The 20,695-nt window shown below is 39.0% G+C and overlaps 2 protein-coding genes across 2 annotated transcripts in view; one reads left to right on the top strand and one right to left on the bottom strand.

Moving 5' to 3' along the window:
* LOC103720361 (hyperosmolality-gated Ca2+ permeable channel 1.7-like) overlaps positions 1 to 20,695 on the bottom strand; it is a 92,597-nt gene that overhangs the window by 11,188 nt on the left and 60,714 nt on the right. Inside the window, exons 5-9 of the mRNA XM_088708347.2 lie at positions 8,471 to 8,572; positions 3,552 to 3,671; positions 3,336 to 3,416; positions 2,530 to 2,870; positions 1,614 to 1,862 (exon numbers count right to left, since the gene is read on the bottom strand). Of these exons, the coding sequence (XP_088564473.1) occupies positions 1,614 to 1,862; positions 2,530 to 2,870; positions 3,336 to 3,416; positions 3,552 to 3,671; positions 8,471 to 8,572 (893 nt within the window). The remainder of the gene's footprint in view (positions 1 to 1,613; positions 1,863 to 2,529; positions 2,871 to 3,335; positions 3,417 to 3,551; positions 3,672 to 8,470; positions 8,573 to 20,695) is intronic.
* Positions 10,701 to 12,989, top strand: LOC120111851 (uncharacterized). Its single transcript, XM_089926574.1, has 2 exons — positions 10,701 to 11,508; positions 11,968 to 12,989. Exons 1-2 carry the CDS (start codon positions 10,701 to 10,703, stop codon positions 12,258 to 12,260), a joined length of 1,101 nt encoding a protein of 366 aa, XP_089782700.1. The 3' UTR covers positions 12,261 to 12,989.

Genomic DNA, 20,695 nt, shown 5'->3' with positions numbered 1-20,695 from the left:
CCTTCTCAACAGTTCTCCAATCATATAAAAAGTGAGAAAAAGATGGAAAACCAGTTTGGACTGATCCACCGGTTCCACGCGGAACCGGCCAGTTCGCAATCCATCCTGACTGATTCAGGTTCGGTTTCGAACCCCACAAGCGAACCAACCCGGCCTCGTGCCGGGTCAGCTTCGTATGTGCCGAAGAGGGTAGTTCGGCCTAGTTCGGCGGACACTGCCTTGTACCAAGTGTTGGTACGAACCTCAATATTAACATGATATTAGGAGGGAGCACACAAATCTTGGTACCATGGTCTGCCGTACCGGTCCGGCCTGGGACCGGTATCGGATCAGCATGGAATCCGGTACCGGTAGTTTATTGTTGGAGAACTGGTTCGGACCGGTACGGGACCGGTTCGTACCGGTCCGGGCCACCACCGATACGCCGACCGGTACCGGTACGGCGGACCTTACTTCGTACACTACTGATACGATCTGGTACACCCTATATTGGGTAGTATGGTGCAAGATTACTAACCTTGGTCGTATTAATCATATTTACAAAGCTCCTCTTTATTGACCAATATTTGGACCTTAGTAGCTGGAATCTTGTACCTCGGATGATGCATCCACTTCAGAACCTTACTAGAATCTCAAACCAACACTTGCTTTCTAAGAGCTTCCTTACTAAAAGTGTTTCTAAAGTATGTGCTTCCCTACACCTGCAACACCACCCGCTCATGCGCCTACTCCTAACTCTGGCAACTAAAATTTGAACCATAAAGCATTAATAGAATCATGTTGTCACATAATATCCTCATTAATTTTTTCTACTGTAGAAATCACCTGAAAATTATGTTTCTTAAAAACAAGTATAGTTCCTTTTATAGTTTTATTAATCCTTTTTCACCTTCACTCTTTGTTTAGACTGTCACCAAGTCTAGAAGAATTTCAGGGGTTTGCAGTAGTTATAAACAAAACACTTGAACATACATCCCAATCTGATTATTAAGAGATAATGAAGCATGGTTCCAGCTTATATGCATAATAAATTTATCAGGTTAGGCTCTGATTTTGTATTTGTGATTTAATTCTTTATTGGCTGGATTTGGATATGGGTGTATCTGGACTTAGCAATATGACAACCTGAATAGTTAATCTAGATGATGGCTTAGTATTAACTGCAACCAAACTGTTTCTTCTCATAAAGTTGCAATTTTCAACTCTAAGCCTACTGTTCTAACACAACACCTCCTATTTCAATTCCCAATAATATCATCTTAAATTTCAGTCCAATCAAATATATATGCACATAAAAAAGTTATTAATCTGTAAAATAGCTTCCAGCATGCTAAAATCAATATTAATACAAAATGTATATCTATTATGATTATTCAATAAAAGAGTGGGGATATTGTTGATTGTCTCCTTATCTTTCCCTTATAACAAGAATTGGCATTACACGAGACAAAAAGGTCAAAACATTCTTGAGTAAATATTCTAAGTTTCTAACTTATCCAGAAATTATTTTGTCAACATCTGAGCCCAATATTCTAATTTAATAATTCATTTAGGTACTGAATTAGATATTTAGGATGTAAAATGTTAGAAAAGAAATAAAGAAACAAACATACTTGTTAGGTGTTTCCTTATTCACGAATGTGTCGAGCTGTTCAAATGCTGCTCCAGCAATTACATTCGCAAGAAACACATTAACCAGTATAAAAAGATAGTACTTTGCGGCTGATCTCCTCTCCAATGCCGATACTGATCCATAACCTTCTATCTTAGACATAGTCATAAGTATCGTCGGGAGAAAGATCAGGAAGATCTTTAATACAATTCCTGATAGAAAGCCCTTTATAAATGAACTTGCAACTTCCCTGCAAAATCATATACAACTGAGATCTTGATGAAAAAGCATAATGTTTCATCATGAATAATTAAAAAAGGATGTCTATTAGTACATAAAGCAAGCTGTTTAACCCTTAGTTGGTTAGCTAAGCATTGCAGACTGGCTACAATATCTCCTTGTATGAGTGTTGGTCTTGATAATTGGTAATTGAATACTTGAACATGTGCTATAGAATGAAATATGATATATGTACCAATAAAATTACAGATCAAAGCAGAGAATTTAGAAAGCAGGCACCAGGCTATTAGTGTTAAGAGATTTTGCACATAGTCTTATATCAGAGCAACTTTTTGCGGTGACATTTGTCAGGTGTGAGTCCTATGTTAACAGTTTAAAATTATTTCTACGACACATTGAGATCATATTCACTCTAGCAATTGCTTCTCAAACTTCAGAAAGCATATTCTATCCAAAAAAATTTCCCAGACTCCCATACATATAATATGTATTTTTCGATGGAATCAACTTGGTATAATAGTAAGACTGTAAGAGTATGTACTCTGAAAATTTTCATGTGGTCCTGTTATATATCAGTTGAACTATGGTTACAATGAATTTTGACTATCTGAAAGGATGTATCACAAGCGAACCAAGATTTTTGAGAAATTTTAAAAGCCAAACTAATAGATACTCACTTTTCTATTATAGGTTTTAGGAAAGGCGCAACTTTCTCAATGCCCTCAATGTTTGCTAGGGACTGCACAAATGCAATTGGAATCATAAAGAAAAATGTAAGGAGGAAAAATGCAACAGCCATCATCAACCTTCGCATTGTCTGCTCAACAAATGGGATTGCAAGATTGGACCAATAAACATCACGTGGCTCAGGAGCCCACTCAGTTAACCACAATGTTGGATTACTTGATTGCTGAGTTTGAGCACAAACAGCTGCCCCCCATCGAGTTCGGAAGGAGACAAATGCTGTTGGCATTATAGCTTTAGGATCACTGACTAATCTTTCTCTTTCTGTAGCTTCCTGCACCAACATTAGAATAACTGTAAACAATTGAATGTATAACAATGCTTCACAGGTTTGATGCACTTATTCAACAACCATACAACTGATGAGATCTGAAATTCTGCAAATCTGTGAATGGAAAAATGACCATGTTACAACCAAGCTGTCATCCCTCTTACAAAGTTGCAATTTTACTGAGAATACTGACCTGCCTATGTAAAAGAAATATCATAAAAGAGAGAACCAAGATAGTTTGCATATAGTATGTATCGGTTAATTTAGTTCATTTTAATTTGGTGTGTTCCTCGAAAACTTTTCATTTGGTGCATACTGCATACCAACCATAAAAGGGTTGTTTAGGCCCTTAATGTAGTTTCTCTGTGTATCTCCAAAAAGGTTAGTGGTTTAATAGTTTAATGGAAATAGCATAGAAAGTTAACAAAACTACACAATTTAATAATTTAAAGGATAATTAATTCGTACCTCTTTCGATAGCTTCTCAATCTCAGCAGTGTAATAGTCTATAGCATCCACAGTTTTTCCCCATAGACCTAAAAATCCTGTCTATTTATGGGGTCATACAAGTTAATATTTCCATCAAATACGGAAGTTATTTAATATTCTTAAGATAAAAATGTAAAACATAAAAACTGAAACTGAAAGAGTTAATGGGTAAATGAACTCATAATGTACAATTACCTTTGTTATTGGCCTCTTTTCGGGATTTCTAGTCTTCTTGTTCTCATAGTAGACCAGCCAATTTTGCAAACTTTTCCTTCGATCAACCAATTTTGCAAGATTATTTGCATTATATACAACCTGCCAATCAAAACAAGACAACAAATACGATTTATATCGAACAACATACGAATGAACATCAGAATTATTCTGTAAATAATATAAGACAAACAATTAAACAAGCATATGGTTAAGTAGCAAAAGTCTGCATAGAATCAGAAATTAACATAGTCACTGATAACCGTCTCTTGGCATATCAAAGCTCCCATAGTGATCAAGGATAATATTATAGGTCTCCAACTAATATTTTCTGGTTATGCAAAGGCCAAACAAGCATTATATATTCAAACTGGAATGATCAAGAGTCCTTTAACATCAATCTAGGGGCATATTCGACATCATTTTTATTTCTTATTCTATTTTTAAAAATAAAATTATAGAAATCAAGGCAAAAAGCATGTTCGGTGCCCTTGTTGTTTTTTTATATTTTTCAAAAAATATTTTTATTATTTCTATAAAATGAACGTAAGAAATCCTCACTATCAAAATTTTCAATAACAAGAAACGTATAATTTTTTACCACCACCACCACCACCATTTTTGCCTCCGCCATTACCACAATCATCACCTCTGTCACCATCACCACTTCTGCCGCCATTACCGCCTCCACTACCATCATCGACTTCACCATATTGCCAGCATCTCCACCACTATTGTTTCTGCTGCCGCCCCACCACCATCACCATCATCTATTTTCCCCACATAGCTGACACCCTGCCACCATTATTTTCGCCATCGCCTCCACTACACCACCAGCACCATCATTGCAGCCTTTGCCATATTGCTGGTGGTCCTGCTGCTACCACCACCACCATTATCATCACCACCTTGGCTACCACCATCACCGTCCATACCACCAACATCACCAATGCCTCTACTGCCTCAATTGCTACTGCCATCACCTCCACCACCATTGCCATATTTATGTAATTAAATAAGTATATTTTTTAAAAATTTAAAATATAGAAATGGAAGTTTTATTTTTCTATTTTTGCAAATAGAGAAAATAAAAGTGATGCCAAATGACACCTAAGTTGAAGACTTGAAGAGAATCCTAATGCAGCAATAATTCGAACATTCTTGGTGATGCACATGCCATGGACCTAGTAAATGCATGCTTCATTTGGTGCATGTCAAAAGAAATAAATCTTGTAGAATAGATGAAATAAAGCTGATATTAATCAATCTAACTAGAGAAAATAAAATATTGTTCGTGATAGGCATATAAGAATGAACTAGAGATGCTAATAACCATGATTTCAGAATTAAATCATGAAAAGATAAAATAAAATATTCCTTGTGAGAAGCATACGAGAATGAATAGAGATGCTGTCATGAAGAGATTATTTCTACCTTTGCTTTACACATCTTAGATATTTTTCTACAATTTATTTCTATATTTGAAAAACATCTCCTTTCTATTTAGCTAGAAGTGAATGTAGAGGAAGGTTTCAATGGAACAGTATGGTACCACTACGGTACCAATATAGATGTTAAGCACAGAAATTAATAGCTTCCAATAAATTGAAAATTTATCAATATTGATTGATATAGTTGACAAGGTACCTTTGATACACACTTGTACGGATCGATAAAAACTAGTATGGTTGGTCATGGTATGCCGTACTGGCCCGAATCGGACGACACAGAGTGTACCATACCATACCAATTCGGTACCGGTACTCGGTACGGGCGGTGTACCAACACTCGGTATGCCAAAAATATTCGTATCGTACCGTACCGACATTGTGCTAGCGGGGCACTAGTACAGGATCCGATACCTAGATGGCGAACCTTGTGGTTGGTACATATTAGTACAGCTATTTCAGCATCCTGGCACCTGTATTGGTGCTAATTTCGTACTGGAATGGTACAATACCAGTCATATCATCCTATTATGGGGGATTTTGAAACCATGATATAGATACATTCAAGGGTAGAATGGGGCTTCTATATCTCTATATAGGGATCCATGTCCAAAGTAAAGTGCATCTTGAGTTGAATTTAATCCTGGGTTCTTCTCCATCTCTTTTTGAGTCGTGAGTTATTCTTTATTGCTTCTTATTCCTCCTATCTTACTAATCCAACAGAGTGGGTAGATCTTCCTTTCCTAAAAGATAGCCACATGCACAAAGTGGGCCCCTAGAAGAAAAGCAACATACAAATGCAGCCATTTGAGTAGCAAATTTACTAATTAAAGAGGTCATTTGATGTTCCTCATAACTCTTAATGAAACAAGTTGATGTTTTTTCTTGAATGGTGTCTTGACCCTAAAACATTTCATTGTAATCTAAGATTGTTCATAAAAAAGCTTATTTACTTACTCATTGTTTCACTATATATTGTGGTGTTAATAATGATGATGCATTTGCACCTATGGTGATGCTATCTGGTTCACATGAACATGAAGAGTCCCCTTTTTTCTTAAGAAAGGTTTCAAATTTTGAGTTTAGGGTCCAAGGTTGTCAAAACACCAAGTAGTCCTAGGTGGTGGCTCCTTGAGTGGAAACCCTAAGCAGCCAGGTGGGCACCTAGAGTTACAAAAAAAATCTCCAAAAACTAATAAAGTTCATATTATAGCTTTGCATAATCAAGTTATCGCAGATCCATATAGTTGGATCATAGGAAACACATGAAAAAACATCACATTCATAAATTGTAGGTCATTAACTACTTAAGATATGCATAATATTATATAACAACAATCATTATCTTTGAGAGTAAGCAATATGGATGACCATGATCTAAAAGTGAAATGATCTTCAAAATACATTAACAAGTACACTTGAAACCTCATTAAATATAAACCAAACTATTAGGCAGTACATAAATTTTATAGTATATGTGAAGAAACATATCTGGAACTTAAATTGATAAATAATATCATAAATAGGTGCCTACTTTACAAAAAAAGCAGCCAGGCACCTACCTAGGACCAACATAGGTTCTTGAATGACAGCCCTATCCGATGCTTGTGGCAGCTAGAAAGCACCAGGAGCCTAGGAGCTGGGGTTGCCCAGGCACCTAGATCGCCAACTATGACAACCTTCATAGGGTTGTACTGATCCCTGGTCAATACAGTACATATTATAATGCATATTATACCAAGTTACCAACATTGTACCGATCAACATGGCTTGGGCTAGCTGATACACTCTTGGAAATTGGAATAGCTTATTTTGGGCACTCTCTTTTTTTTTTTTGCTTCCATTGTTTTAATGCCGAGTTTTTACAAAAATATAGAAAGTTCATTGATTTAAATGCTTGAATTGTCCTGTTTTATGAATATTGATACTTTCTCATTTCTATTTGACATGTTTGATTATGTAATACATTTATCAAACTGAATTTGACTTGAAATGTTGATAAAGAAAAGAAATTTAAAGTGCACATAGCAATTAACCCTAGGTGCAGGCGCAGCCTGCCCTAATCTGGTGAAATTTGTGCAGTTTGGAGACAATTCGCTAAAATTGAGGTATATTGAGCCCCCTTGCCGGTTTACTAACTGTACAGGACAGTACACATGGCACCCCAAACCTTGCTTCATATCAATCGGTCTGAGGAAAATTTCATGCATCTTCCTACTAACATTCTGCATCCTCCATATAGTATTTATTTCTTTCACCTTGAGGCTATGAATATATATGTCCACCTAGATATTCAACTCCAATGCCACTAACCAACATAAGATGCCTAAGTCCTCTAGAGTTGCAGAATCCCATTTGCCCTGATCTTATTAAATGTGCTATTCAAATTATTAAATACTTATCATCCAGCATAGATCCATTATACTTTCATACTCTTACATGTGTAACCTTGAAACTTGGGAAATTTAAATTTTATTGGTCAACATTTTGCTTTTAGTTTGATTACAAATATCAATATTTGTTCTTGATATTTGCATAATTAACATGCATGGACAAAATTCACAAAATCATCTATGTTTTTGTTTAGAAGAAAGAAATAACAAATAAGAGAACTTTTACAACAAAATCAATAGAATTCACAATAGAACTCTCCGCTACTTTTCGTGGGCTGGGCTCAGTGGGTACTTTTTTACCAAAAATATTGTTAGGGGATACCTCCAGTGTTGTTGAAGCTTTTCCAAGTGCTTTCTCATGGCTTCCATTAATGTGAGCTTAGACCTATTTTGAGCACCTTTCCATCTAGATCCTCCTTAATTCTTAAACACGCATGCCCTAACCAAAACGATTGATTCCTCCTCACTTTATCTTCAATTTTATGCAACTCTGCACTTCTCTACTAATAATTTTTCCTCACACTCACCATCTTAACTTTTTACCATAAATAATCTCAACATTCTCATTTCTATCATATTCATCTTATTTGCTTGTAAACTTCATTTTCTAACATCCAAAAACACAAAAATGTAGGTTTTATTCATAATTTATAAAATTCACCTTCAAATTACCAATAAATATGAGAGTCAAATAAAGTTTCCTCACATACAAGTATATTCCAGATTCATACTTTTGAATTTCAAAAACTAGAAAGAAAATTCTTGAAAAAATTGAAATAAATGGCATGGAGACACAAGTACTAAATTTCCTATTGTTTAAGTATTAATATCGATATTTTTATAGAGAAACATAATGCATTATTGAACCATTTCATACAAGTTGACTGATAATGAGATAAACATATATACATATCTCCAACCATGGAAAAAATGATAGAAAATTAGCTTCATTTGATGTAATATGTAGACTAGATTTCTTAATAAAATAGAAAGCATCTTTATTAATTGCAATATATAATAATAGACCCAGTGGCAGCATTCAAATCTTACAGATCCAAACCTGATGTGTTAGATAATGATCCTGATGATTCACAGAAAAGAAATGCTCAACATGCTCGCTAACAGATTCATCAGGATCTGGTGGAACATTTCTTAGAAGAACCTAATATCATAGGAAAAAGGGGAAACATGTAAGGGTGGAGTGAAAACAAAAAACATTATTGAAGATGCAAAGATAGTAATTTGGTACCTTAGGTAGAGCATACTAAAGAGCAAAGATAACTAAAATTTACTGATCAGATAAACATAAAAACAAATATTCAAGCAAACATCTTGGCAAAAGAAAGTTTCAAAGATACATCTAATATGTAAAACTTCAATATATAAAGAACACTTTGTTTGTAATAGCCATAATATACTTAGACAAATATGTATAGATGTGTATAAGATTGAAATATAGACCTTCTAAGGACAAAGGACCCAGTCTATTTCAGCCATGGTCTGCTGAACTGATCTGTACCGGTCGGTTCAGCCCGTACCGGACTGGTGCCGACTGGCACGGGTCCGGTACAAGGGTAGAAAACGGTTCCGACCCAACCGGCCGGTTTATGCCTCGTACCGGTGCGGACCGGCTCGGTCCGCACCGGTACATGTTCGGACCGGTGAGAACCGAGCGGTTCGCACCGGTATGAGCTCGCATCGGTATGAGCTCGAACCGGTGCGAATCGAGCCGGTTCGCACCGGTACCCCTCTAAAATTGAGTGCCAGCACTGTGGCACTTCAAAGTGCCACAGCGCTGGCCAGAGGCACTTTCAAAAGTGCCAGTGCGACACTTTGTGCGGCATTTCAAAGTGCCGGTGCGGCACTTCGAAAATGCCGCGCTGTGGCAAAATGTGGCAAACAGCAGTGCTACAGTGCCTCAACGGTTGGCTATAAAAGCCGAACAAATGCTAAAGCCAAATCCAGAATTAAGGTGAAGGAAAGGCAGAGAGAAAGGAGGAAAAGAAGAGAGAAAAAGACAAAGGCGTGAAAAAAATTTAGAAGGATTAGAGAGCGTCGTTTTTCTTCAAAAAAAATCCAGCAAAAACTAAATAAGGTAAAATTTCTTTCCCCTACATTGTTTTTTTAATATTTCATTTAAATTGCTTAAAAAAATAAGTCAAAAATTACCAAAAAATAGGAAATGATTCCATGATTCCATTTCGTCTTGAATTTTTTATATGTTGTCGATATATGGACCATGTTAATGAGAACATTAACTTTTGTTTTTACAGAATTTATATAATTTATAATTTAATTAAAAATTTAAAAATTAATTTTTAATTACAAAAAATTAGAAATCGAAAAAAATTAATGTGGTCGTAGGAATGGAGCCATCAAAGAGAGGGCAACCCCAAAAGCGTAATATTGGCTGGAAGCATGAAAAGATGCTCAGTGAACGATACCAGTTTCAGTGCAATTATTGCCACAAGTGCTTCAAGGGAGGAGGGGTAACCAGATTAAAGCAGCACTTAGCCGGTAATTCTCGTGAGATATCTACGTGCTCGGAGTGCCCACCGAACGTCCGTCAGCTGATGAGGAAAAACCTCGCTGAGATCAAAGCAACCAAGGAGAGGGCTGCCAAGCAGAAAGCAGAGATGGAACGCCAAACTGCAGAAGCACCGTCCTATCACTTGATGGAGTCACAGGAGGTCGAGGGTCCAGATGTGGAGGAGGCACAGATCCAGGCTGCCATGCGGGTGAGTCTGGATGATCGGTGGCAGCAGGAGGAGGTGGCGAGGCATCGGGCTCGATTTGGGCCCTTGTTTTTCGAGTCGGGCGCCGGTTCTGGTTGAAGCAGACAAGATCCAGAGTTTCAAAGGACAACCTCAGCCAGGAAGGGTGAGGATAGAGGACGTAGCCGGATTGCATCTATCCTGGATGGTTTTGGTGGCCGAAAGAAGTCTTCCGGAGGGATTCCACCAGGTGCGTCAATCCATGATGTAGATCCGCATGCCTTCCCCAGGAGAGATTTGAAGCAGCAAAGGGTAGACACAATGTGGAAGAAGGAGAAGAAGAAGGATATGTGGCGAGCTATTGGATCCTGGTCCCACTTCAGCCACATTCCATCGAATACTGCAAACAATACATACTACAAGTCAGCCATTTCTGCTATACAGTCTGCCGGTCCCGGTGTCGATCCTCCAGGCTCGAAGGACATTTACGGTAAGCTTCTTGACAACAATAAGGAGGAGCTACAGAATTGGATTGGCTCATATAAGAGCAAGTGGCCCACATATGGGCTCACTCTGATGTGTGATGGTTGGACCGGTCCGACAAAGCGGGCCATCATCAACTTTCTGACATACTGTGATACGAAAATCTTCTTCCACAAGTCAGTTGATGCTTTGGATAAGGTGCACAACGCCACATACATCCTCAAACTTATGGAGAAGGTGATTGATCATATTGGAGAGGAGAATATCGTACAGGTCGTCACTGATAACGGGCCGCAATATAAGTTGGCCGGGCAGGTCTTGATGGAGCGGCGACCACAAATTTTCTGGACCCCATGTGCTGCACATTGCATCGGCCTCATCCTGATGGACATTGAAAAGATCCGTAGGGTGCAACATACGGTGGAGATAGCCCAACGCATCACCAGGTATATTTATAGCCATACTTGGGTTCTTTCATTAATGAGAAAGTATACAGGAAGAGAAATTCTTAGACCAGGAGTCACACGGTTTGCTACGAATTACATTGCACTTGATAGCCTTATTGAGAAGAAAGGAGCCCTACGTCAGATGTTTGTCAGTCCCGAGTGGCAGGAAAGTAGATATGCCCAGGCCGGCACTGAAGGAAGCAGGATGGAAAACTTGGTAAGCAGACAGTCATTCTGGCAGCAGGCCAATGCGAGAGTCAAGACTATCAAACCATTATATAAAGTGCTGTGGGCCGTGGATAGCGAGAGGTACCCCCAGATGGGCTTTTTGTATCACATGATGGAGAAGGCAAAGGCTCAGATCATGGAGGCAGATGTAGCCCATGCCCAGGAGTACATCGACATCATTGAGCGGCGATGGGGATCCCAAATGGGTAGGAAATTGCATCTAGCAGGTAAGCGATAATATTGATAATTATACTGATTGATATATTTGTATAATTATACTAAGATGGTGTCATCTATGTGCAGTACACTATCTGAATCTCCGATTTCAGTACGAGAGTGGAATTAGTATGGATGATGAACTTCTTCATGCTCTGCGTAATGTTATTTATAAGATGGAGCCTGATCCAGAAGTCGCTGCGTCTTGTATAGAAGAGGTAACTATGATTTTGTAACATATGTAAATATATCGGATCTTATATTATTGATATACTACAACAAGCTTCTTTTCCCAGACCAAATTATTTAGAGAGGGCAGCCACAGCTTTGGACAGCGACCAGCTGTCATGAGCAAGACAACTATGAATCCAGGTACAATACAAATCTGTAAGACATTTTTGCATCTGAATTATTTTCAACTATGAGGCCATCATATATGTAAAATGTAATTATCTTCAATATTTTTGCAGCTAAATGGTGGATTCATTTTGGCGGATCTGCAAAAAATCTTAAGCGGATAGCTATCCAGATCCTCTCTCAAACAGTCTCCTCGAGTGGCTGTGAGCGCAACTGGTCCACCTTCGGCCTCATCCATAGCAAACAGAGGAACCATTTGACACAAAAGCGCCTCAACGACCTAGTTTATGTGCACTACAATCTGCGGTTGAGGCTAAAATACATTCAGGAGGAAGTGGAGCTCAAGTATGCAGATCCCATCTATAGGACTTTTACAGATGATGATGATAATCCTATGCTCGACTAGCTTGCGGCCCAGCAGCAGAAGCCCGAGCTTGATGAGCCAGGATCGCCTCGACGACCAGCCAGCATCATAGCTACCGAGGCTATGGTCGATCCACAGCAATGGGCTGAGCGCAACATTCCACGCACTCCTACAGCTGATAGGACATGGCTAGAGGGGAGCCAGTCACCGCATGACTGGTACGACGCTCCCGTTCAGAAAGATGATCCTCTCATGCGAGGACGAGGACGCTCTAATACCCAGTCGACTCGATCAGGAGGGCGTCAATCCCAGCAAACGAGGAAAGGAAAGGAAAGGTCCCCAATGGAGAATGTCGAGGAGGAGATTTGGACCAGCAGCGATGAAGGTTCTGGTGGTGATGGATCTACTAGCCATGGAGAAAGTGGAGGACAGTATGGTACTACTTATGAGACACAGCCGGAGGGAGGTTTTCGATACACCGGTGAGTCTCAGTTTACGCATGCTACATAAGATACGGACTAAGGTAGGCTGTCTGATATAGGCCGGTCGGATACCATTGCATATCGAAGAAGAGCTCCTCGAGGTCATTCAGGAGGCCAGGATGCAACTGCAGATGACCTCCCATGTGGAGTCGGATCCATTGATGTATCAAGTTTCGGGTCTTCCTATTATCCGCGGCCTCAGCCAGCTTATGGATATGGTGCATCGGAGTCATCTTCCGGTGGCTACTACCCTGCGTAGCCCGGAGGGTCTTACGGGTCGGATTTTGGTGCCGGCATATTCGGATGGGCTCCTTATCAAGACAGCTCTCAGAGCCAGAGCTTCAGCGAGAGATCTGAGAGTTCTTATGATCCGATGCGCATTCCTTGAGGATTGAGCATACAAGACTACAATGCCGCTTGGTTAGAGGGATGGGTTGATCTGCCTCCATATTATGCTGATGATCCGGATATTGACGAGAAGCATCGCCACTCGACCCGATTTTAGATATCCGAGAGTGCTTTAAATATATGTAATTGATTGTATCTTAATTTGAAGATATTTTATGTTCTTCATCTCATTATTTGAATCATTTGGAAGTAATAAGTTGCATCATCTAGTTTTAACCTTAAACCTAAACATAAAAACATCAAAAAATATCCAAAAGTGAAAAAACTCCAAAAAAAAAAAACGACGATGGAGTCGAAACCAGGCCGAATGTGCCCTATCGGTTCGGTATCGGTTCGGCACCGGTACCGTACCGTTACCGGAGCCGACCGCTATGTCGGTACGCTCGGTACCGCGAATCTTGATTTCAGCCCTAGTGGTACATACCAGACTGGAGAGAGACCAGATCCTAGGATTATCCAAGACGTAGGATCTCTTCAGACCAAGACCGTTGCAACCCAACACTCAGGGGCGGCCCAATACATCTGGGGGCCTAAGGCGAATTCAGTAAATGAGGCCTCTTTTTTTTAAATAATAATTTTTTTTAATAAATATAAAATACCTAAAAAAATGTTATGGAAATAGATTGCTGTCAAGTACACTATTTCAACAAAGATGCATGAATCTAATAAAGGTAGACAAAAAGTCTCTTCAGTTTAATATAATTTTTGAATGAAAATATTAAAAAAAAATACTTAAAAAAAAGGCCCATAAAACTGTTCTTGGCAATACTGTTTATCCTGTGAAGCAAGAGCAGAATAGGAAAAGGTCATCCCATGGCGCTTCACGGTCAAAGAATTTGTCCAGAAAGGAACCTCTCTGTAAGAGAAAGTAGGACCATTGTGAAAAATTCACTCTATCTAATTAGTAAAAGTCCCATCCCACCATCTCCCCTTCAAGTGAGTACCCAAGCAGCCACTGCAACATCACGGCACAGCAGCCATTCAACCCCCCCCTCCCTCCTTCTCTTTCTCTACCCTCCTTTTCTTTTGCTAAGGACCATCTCCCCCTTCAAGTGAGCACCGAAGCTGCAACTGCAACATCACGGCACAGCAGCCATTCAACCCCCTCCCTCCTTTTCTCTCTCTACCACCCAAGAGGGGAGAAGAAACCGAGAGGAGAAAATTAAAAGAATCTCCACCCTCCAAGAAGTCCATCTCCAATCCCCCTATCTTTCTTCCTGATGGCCCAGCTGGATCAGGAGTAATGACTTGTGAGGGAAGGAAAACCAAGACCAAAACCAAAAAAGAGAAGGGATGAAAGATAAGAGTGGCTTCAGGCGTGTATCAAGCCAACCAAATCCCTCCTCTCTCTCTCTCTCCACCCAAAACAAAACTATCGTCCCCAACTTCCCCAGTTGCCCCTCTGCAGGCCAGGAAACCCTCCACCTCCCTTCCATCAAGGGGGAAGACTCGTAGCCAACTTCTGCTCCCGGAGGCCTTCCATTGGCCCGAGGCCTTAGGCGACCGCCTCAGTCGCCTAGGGCTCGGGCCGGCCCTGCCAACACTTTGAACAGCATGTCATTCCGCTATGCCAATTTTTAATTTATTTTACATTTTTCTCTTCATTCTTAATTTCTTATTGTTAATGATTATTCTACTCCTTCCTTTGCATCCTAGTATTGTATTGACCCAACTTCGAATAGGGATCAGCCCCAGTAACGAGGATCAAGGTCGCCGTCTCGATACCGGATACCATACTGGTGCCATATTAGCACTGCCGGTACAATACGGTATGAGATTTTTTCAACATACCAAGTGTCAGTAAGCCACCCATACTGAGTATTGGTACCGAACCAGTACGGTACGGTAAGCTCTATACTGCCCGAGTCGGGCCGGTATGGAAACCATGACGAGGATTTAAACTCTTGCTTCTATCAATCAATAAGCATTGAATAGAAGTGAAATAGATGGTATGCCTCGGAAACTAATTTATAAGCAACCAAACTTGTAGGATTTAGCAATATCTGGATATAAAAAAATCTGTAAGATTTTTTAAGATTTAAAAGATAGCATTTTAAAGTTGAAATTTTCACCTGATGCCAAAAATTGGAACTTGAAAACTGAAAAATCAACTTTTTATTCCTATTTTCTTTCAAGTATTTTTGTTGACATGGAATGATATTTACTTGAATGATATTCATATAAATAAGCATTTTCTCTGAGGCCCCTGTTGCTAGGCTACATATTGAGCCATGAAACTATTTGACCACTTACCCCAACTGACCTACTTACTTTACCTAAGGAATCATCCTACTTAGGCAACCAGCCTAAGTAGGCGAATTCACCTAGCGGGCCTTACCTGCTTGGCCATCCTACTTTGCTTATAAAAAGGAGCAAGGATGATCAACCATGGGGAAAAGGAAAGAAAAAGAACGGGAAGAAGAGGAAGAAGGAAAAGAAGAACGTGGGCAAGGAGCTTAAGAGTCCTATTAGGTTTAAGCTATGATTTTTCCTTATTTATTTGAATTTAATTGTTGTTTTGAAAGTTTTGAAGTTCTTTTCAAGTTTAGGAGGATTTTCCAATCTAGACACAAATTTCTAATTCTAGTGTATCCCACATGCCAATCCAGCTACACCTCTTGAAATTTGAATAGGTTTTATTCTTTCTGAATTTTGTGTTCAATTTTTAAGCCTAGAGATACCTTTAAAACCCTGAACTTGGCAAACTCTAAGAGCTCCTTTGAAACTCTAGAACTCATATTTACTTTAGCCAACAAATTTGATGAAATTTGTGTTTTGAATATTTCCAAATCAACTATGAATTTGAAAACCTAAAAAATGAGTTAGTTCTCAAAAACTTAGGCTTTCATAAATGTTTTTGGATTTAGTATACTTATGCATTTTAAAATTTATAACTTATTTTGAACATCCTACCTTGTTGTTATTTAGAAATTGATACTTGGTTAACTTCAACTATGATTTTGTTAGTGTAGAAATGCTAAAATCAAATGAATCTTCCTAGTGATGTTTATATATGTGTGCATATCTACTTGAGAATTTGTTTATCTGCGAATCCCTTATAGATCTATTGCTTACATTAGGAGCTTTGTAATAAATATTTTGTATTACATTTTTCAAATCTTCTTTGAAACTATAATTAATATTATACCCAAAAGACATTATGTGGGCCCATGGTATGTCATACCATATCAAATCGGGCAGTACGGGGCATACTGTATCATACCAATTCGATTCTAGTACATGGTATGGGGAGTGTACCAACACTCGGTAGGCCGAACCAGCCCCGCACTAGGCATACCGACACAGTAATAGGGTGGCACCAGTACGGAGCCAGGTATTGAGACAACATACCTTGTGTGGGCCTCTACCAAAATGGTATATGTGGTCTTACGTGAATTATCAATGAGGATTTCATACGACCCCTAGTTAAGTGGTGTATGTGGTGTAATTCAAATGCTTGATCAGGATTGTGTGAATCCTTGGCCAAGTTGCATATGTGGACCTCAAGGATTTTTGTGGTCTCATCTGGTTTACTTGTGAAGATTCTATATACCCTCATCTACATTAGTAAGGACTAGGGAGGATTTATATAGCCTTGAAGTAAAAGGAATAAAATATGGATTTTCTTATAAGAGAATGTGATTTGTATGAATCAATAACACCTTCGTCTTAAGTGTTCGATTTTTTTTATATTACCTAAAATCTTTGATCAGAATATTTTAGCCTCAATATTTTGTTTAATATGGTTTTGTTGAATCTTTGTTTGAACCAAGGTTTGCCATACAGGTCGAAACCATACCATACCGGGGCGTACCATATCGGTACCAAACCAATACATAGTCTCAAACCATACCAACATTCGATTCATCTCACCATCTCGTACCATACCACATAGTGACACTATAATAAGATAGTACCGGTATAGGGTCCAGTACTGAGATGGCAAACCTTGTTTGAACATTTCTATAGATCATATTCATAAAATAGTTACTTAAAACTACTTGTTTTCAACTGACACTTATATTCTTTATATAGTGCCCAATCGATGCACAAAAAAAAAGAAAAAGAAAAAAATAGAAGTGTATGTTTGCAAAATTTGAAAAATGGCCCAGCCTATGGAAGCAGCTAGGTGTTGTTATGCATCATTTTATGTGGCAAGCTATGTTGATTAATTTTTAGGATTTTTCTAACCAGATTTTTGGATTTTAGTAACATTTTGATATTATAAAATTATGAGATTTTACTATTTGAGAAATTCGTTGATATTAAAAGTTGAAATTTTGACACAAGATCCATAATTTGAAATTTGAACTAAACTTGTTAAAATAAGCTTATTATTCTTAAGGAAGTTGAATTTTTAGTATTTCTCTTGAATTCAAATTGGAGGTACTTCCTGATTTACATGTAATATCTTAAAAAAATGGAAAATAAAAATATAAAGAAATAAGAGGACATTTATGTAAATAAGTTTGTCTATTTGTCTTTATAACAGAAAGCATGTTGCCTTGAGAATTGAATCAACAAAGACTAATAGCCAACCTACTTAACAACTTAAGGGGCCAACCCATTCAACCAACTTAGTAGGCCCCACATGTATGACCCACCCTCCCTTAACTATAAATAGAAGCAACAAAAGGAAGCATGGGGGAAATGGCAAAAGGTTCATGAGTCTAAGGGGAGAAGTAGCAAGAGAAGACAAGGAAGACAAACAAGAAAGGAATTTTGGATAAGGATTTTCTAGATTCAATATAAGCAACTTCCCCATTTGTCCTAGATTGAAGTTTTATTATATTTGAATCTTATAATCATTCTCCAGCCCTTGTGTTTTGTAAAATCTCTAAACTATATAGCTCTTTAAAGCAAGGTTTGCCGAATCAGTACTAGGGCTCATACTAGCCAGGGACCAGATCAGTACGTATTGTATTGAGCCAAGCCTACCAAACTATAGGGAGGGAGAGGGAGGAAGAGAGTGGGAGAAAGAGGGAGAGAGAGGGGGAGGCTTACCTCAATAGTGGGTGGCGTGTCGCAATGTCAAAGAGAGGGGGGAGAGCAAATGAGTGAGCGTTCGACAGAGAGAGTGGGGGGAGAGAGGCTTACCTTGAGGCCAACAAATGGCATCGCTGCATTAAAGAGGGAGGGGAGAAAGCACAAGCATCTACCAAAGAGAGATAGAGAGAGGGATTGAGAGAGAGAGAACAGGAAGAGGCTTTCCGAGCAAATGAACATCCGGTGGAGAGAGTGCAAGCGAGAGAACCCTTGAAAGCTCTTGGATGTTCGATGTTTCGAACCAAGAGGGGGGAGGGGTTTTATAACCTAACCGACCCGAGTTGCAGAACCATCCAACTTGGTGTCAATTCGGCTCGATACAGTTCGAACTTCGAACCATCTGGTTCGAGTCAATTTAGCAATCGTTGCTTTAAATTCTAGGGGTACCTAACATGGCTGGGGTACTGGATCGGTATGCCGCCTGGATATCAAAGCGGTGCAGGGCCTCTACCCTGGGTCAACTTAGATCCGAGCAAAAGGGAGTCATGGCTTTGAACTAAGATCCCTGGGATTGGTTAAAGAGAGAAAGAGAGGAGAGAGAAGAGAAAGAATCTCAGTCTCGGTTCAATCAGGAGTCTGGTCTTGGTTGTCAATGGCACGAGTCATCCTCGCATCTAATCCACAGGCCAAAGAGGAAATAATAGCTAGAAAAGTAAATCATTTATTTAATAATTTATTTTGAAATAAATAAATAAGAATAAGATGAGAGGAAAAGAAGAAATAAGAAAAGGAAGAAGGAAACGGGAAGGAAAAGAGAGAAGAGGAGAGAAAAGGAGAGAGGGAAGAGGAGAGAAAGTCCGACAATGGGTCACGAGGGAGCCAGCAGCGGCTGCAGTAGCGGCCGGTGGAGGTGGCAAGACTGAGAAGTCCCGGTTTGGCGCAAAAACAAGGGAAATGGCTCAACATAAGGAAGAATAGAGGAGGGAAGGGAAGCTCACTGTGCACAACAGAGATGGTGGATCTCAGCCGAAGACAGTTAGGTCTGGTGGGATATGTGGTGGCGCCGCTCGAAAAAAGGAAAAGCAGGGAAAATACGGTAGTCGGGGCACTAGAGAGAGGAGGAAGGGAGTTCGGTGGCAGCGCTCGATTGATGTGGTGCGGTGGCTATCGGAGGAGGAAAAGGAAGAAGAGCTTCTGGTGAATAGAACAAATGGGACTCGGGGTATTTATAGAGGATTTTTGGAAGAGACGATAAGCTCGAATCGGGTCGGTCATTCGCCGGTTGCAGCGGCCACCAACGGCCACTGGTCGTTCACACTGGTCCGACGAATCCTCAGCGGCCATGGCTAGGGTGGCCTTATCCCAACAAGCCAAGGATCGGGCAAAGGAGGAACGCATCCTCCTTTGTTTCAATCCCAATTTTTTTTTTTTGAATTTTTCCGATTGAAGTCAGAGGGCACTGCCGACTTCAATCTGGGATGGGCCTAATTAATCCGATTCTCACATTCTCCCCCTCCTTAAAAAAATTTCATCCTCGAAATTTAACATACCTAGGCTTTCAAATTTTATAATTACATAGTCCTATACTCGAGCATCTTACTTATCAAAGTGATTTCATCATTAAGTCTTATTGCAACGAAAAAGTTCAATAGTTTAATTCAAGTTAAGAGTACCAAGATTCTTGTCAAAATATCAACTGATGTTAATTTAATTGATCTATCACAAGACCATAGGCTACTGCATTTTATCCATAGTAGAATATTTGAGCATAAAATATTCTGCAAGATTGATAACTAATCTCGAATTCTTTTGAAAGCATCAGCTACAAATCTAAGAGAAAAAAGATCCATGCTGAAACATTTCAAATCCAAGATTAACATTCCACTAATCCTAGACTCGAGATGCTAGAAATTTTCTTTACACAACAGATAGGAGAAACTACTAATGAAAATGAATAATGACAACCAATTCAGTCAAGAATCAGAAACACTATCCTTTTTTTTGACAACAAAATTCTCCATAACAAGGAAAACCATCAAAACTTTTCCAAATCAAAGAGATACTATTTCTAACCAGCCCAAAATAATTCAAACCACCATACTTATGTTGCACACTCTGATTTAAACCACCAACATTCTTAGAATTTACTAGTTGACTTTCAATCAAAATACCAATCTGTAATGTAAACTGAAAATATCTAAAATTTTAAATTCCAGGAAAAACTAAGGAAAAGCTCTTGAATCTCATCCCCAAATACATTTTCCTTCCACATAACAGTTTCATGCATGATCCACATACAAGTTTCAACCTCGAAGAATATTTCAATGAATATAATAAAATCTTTCCTAGCCCAAACCTGAAACAACTTTTTATGAATAAACCCTAACTTGCCACCAAAATAATTAACTTCAAGCTAGAAGTAATATCACAATACCCCATATCAAATTAAGCTTCCAAATTCACTTAAATAACAAATAAGCAAATAATTACAATGCACAATAATATTTCATAGCCAATATCTCTGCACTTAATTTTTGTCAACATTTCAATTAATTATAATCTGAAATACAAATTGCTCCACCGTGAGGACTTCCAACCATC

This window comes from Phoenix dactylifera, chromosome 12 (genome assembly GCF_051530095.1).
Source record: "Phoenix dactylifera cultivar Ajwa chromosome 12, Ajwa_hap1_PhDact_Kaust_v1.1, whole genome shotgun sequence".
NCBI lineage: Eukaryota > Viridiplantae > Streptophyta > Magnoliopsida > Arecales > Arecaceae > Phoenix > Phoenix dactylifera.
This window is presented reverse-complemented; position numbering and strand designations above follow the sequence as displayed.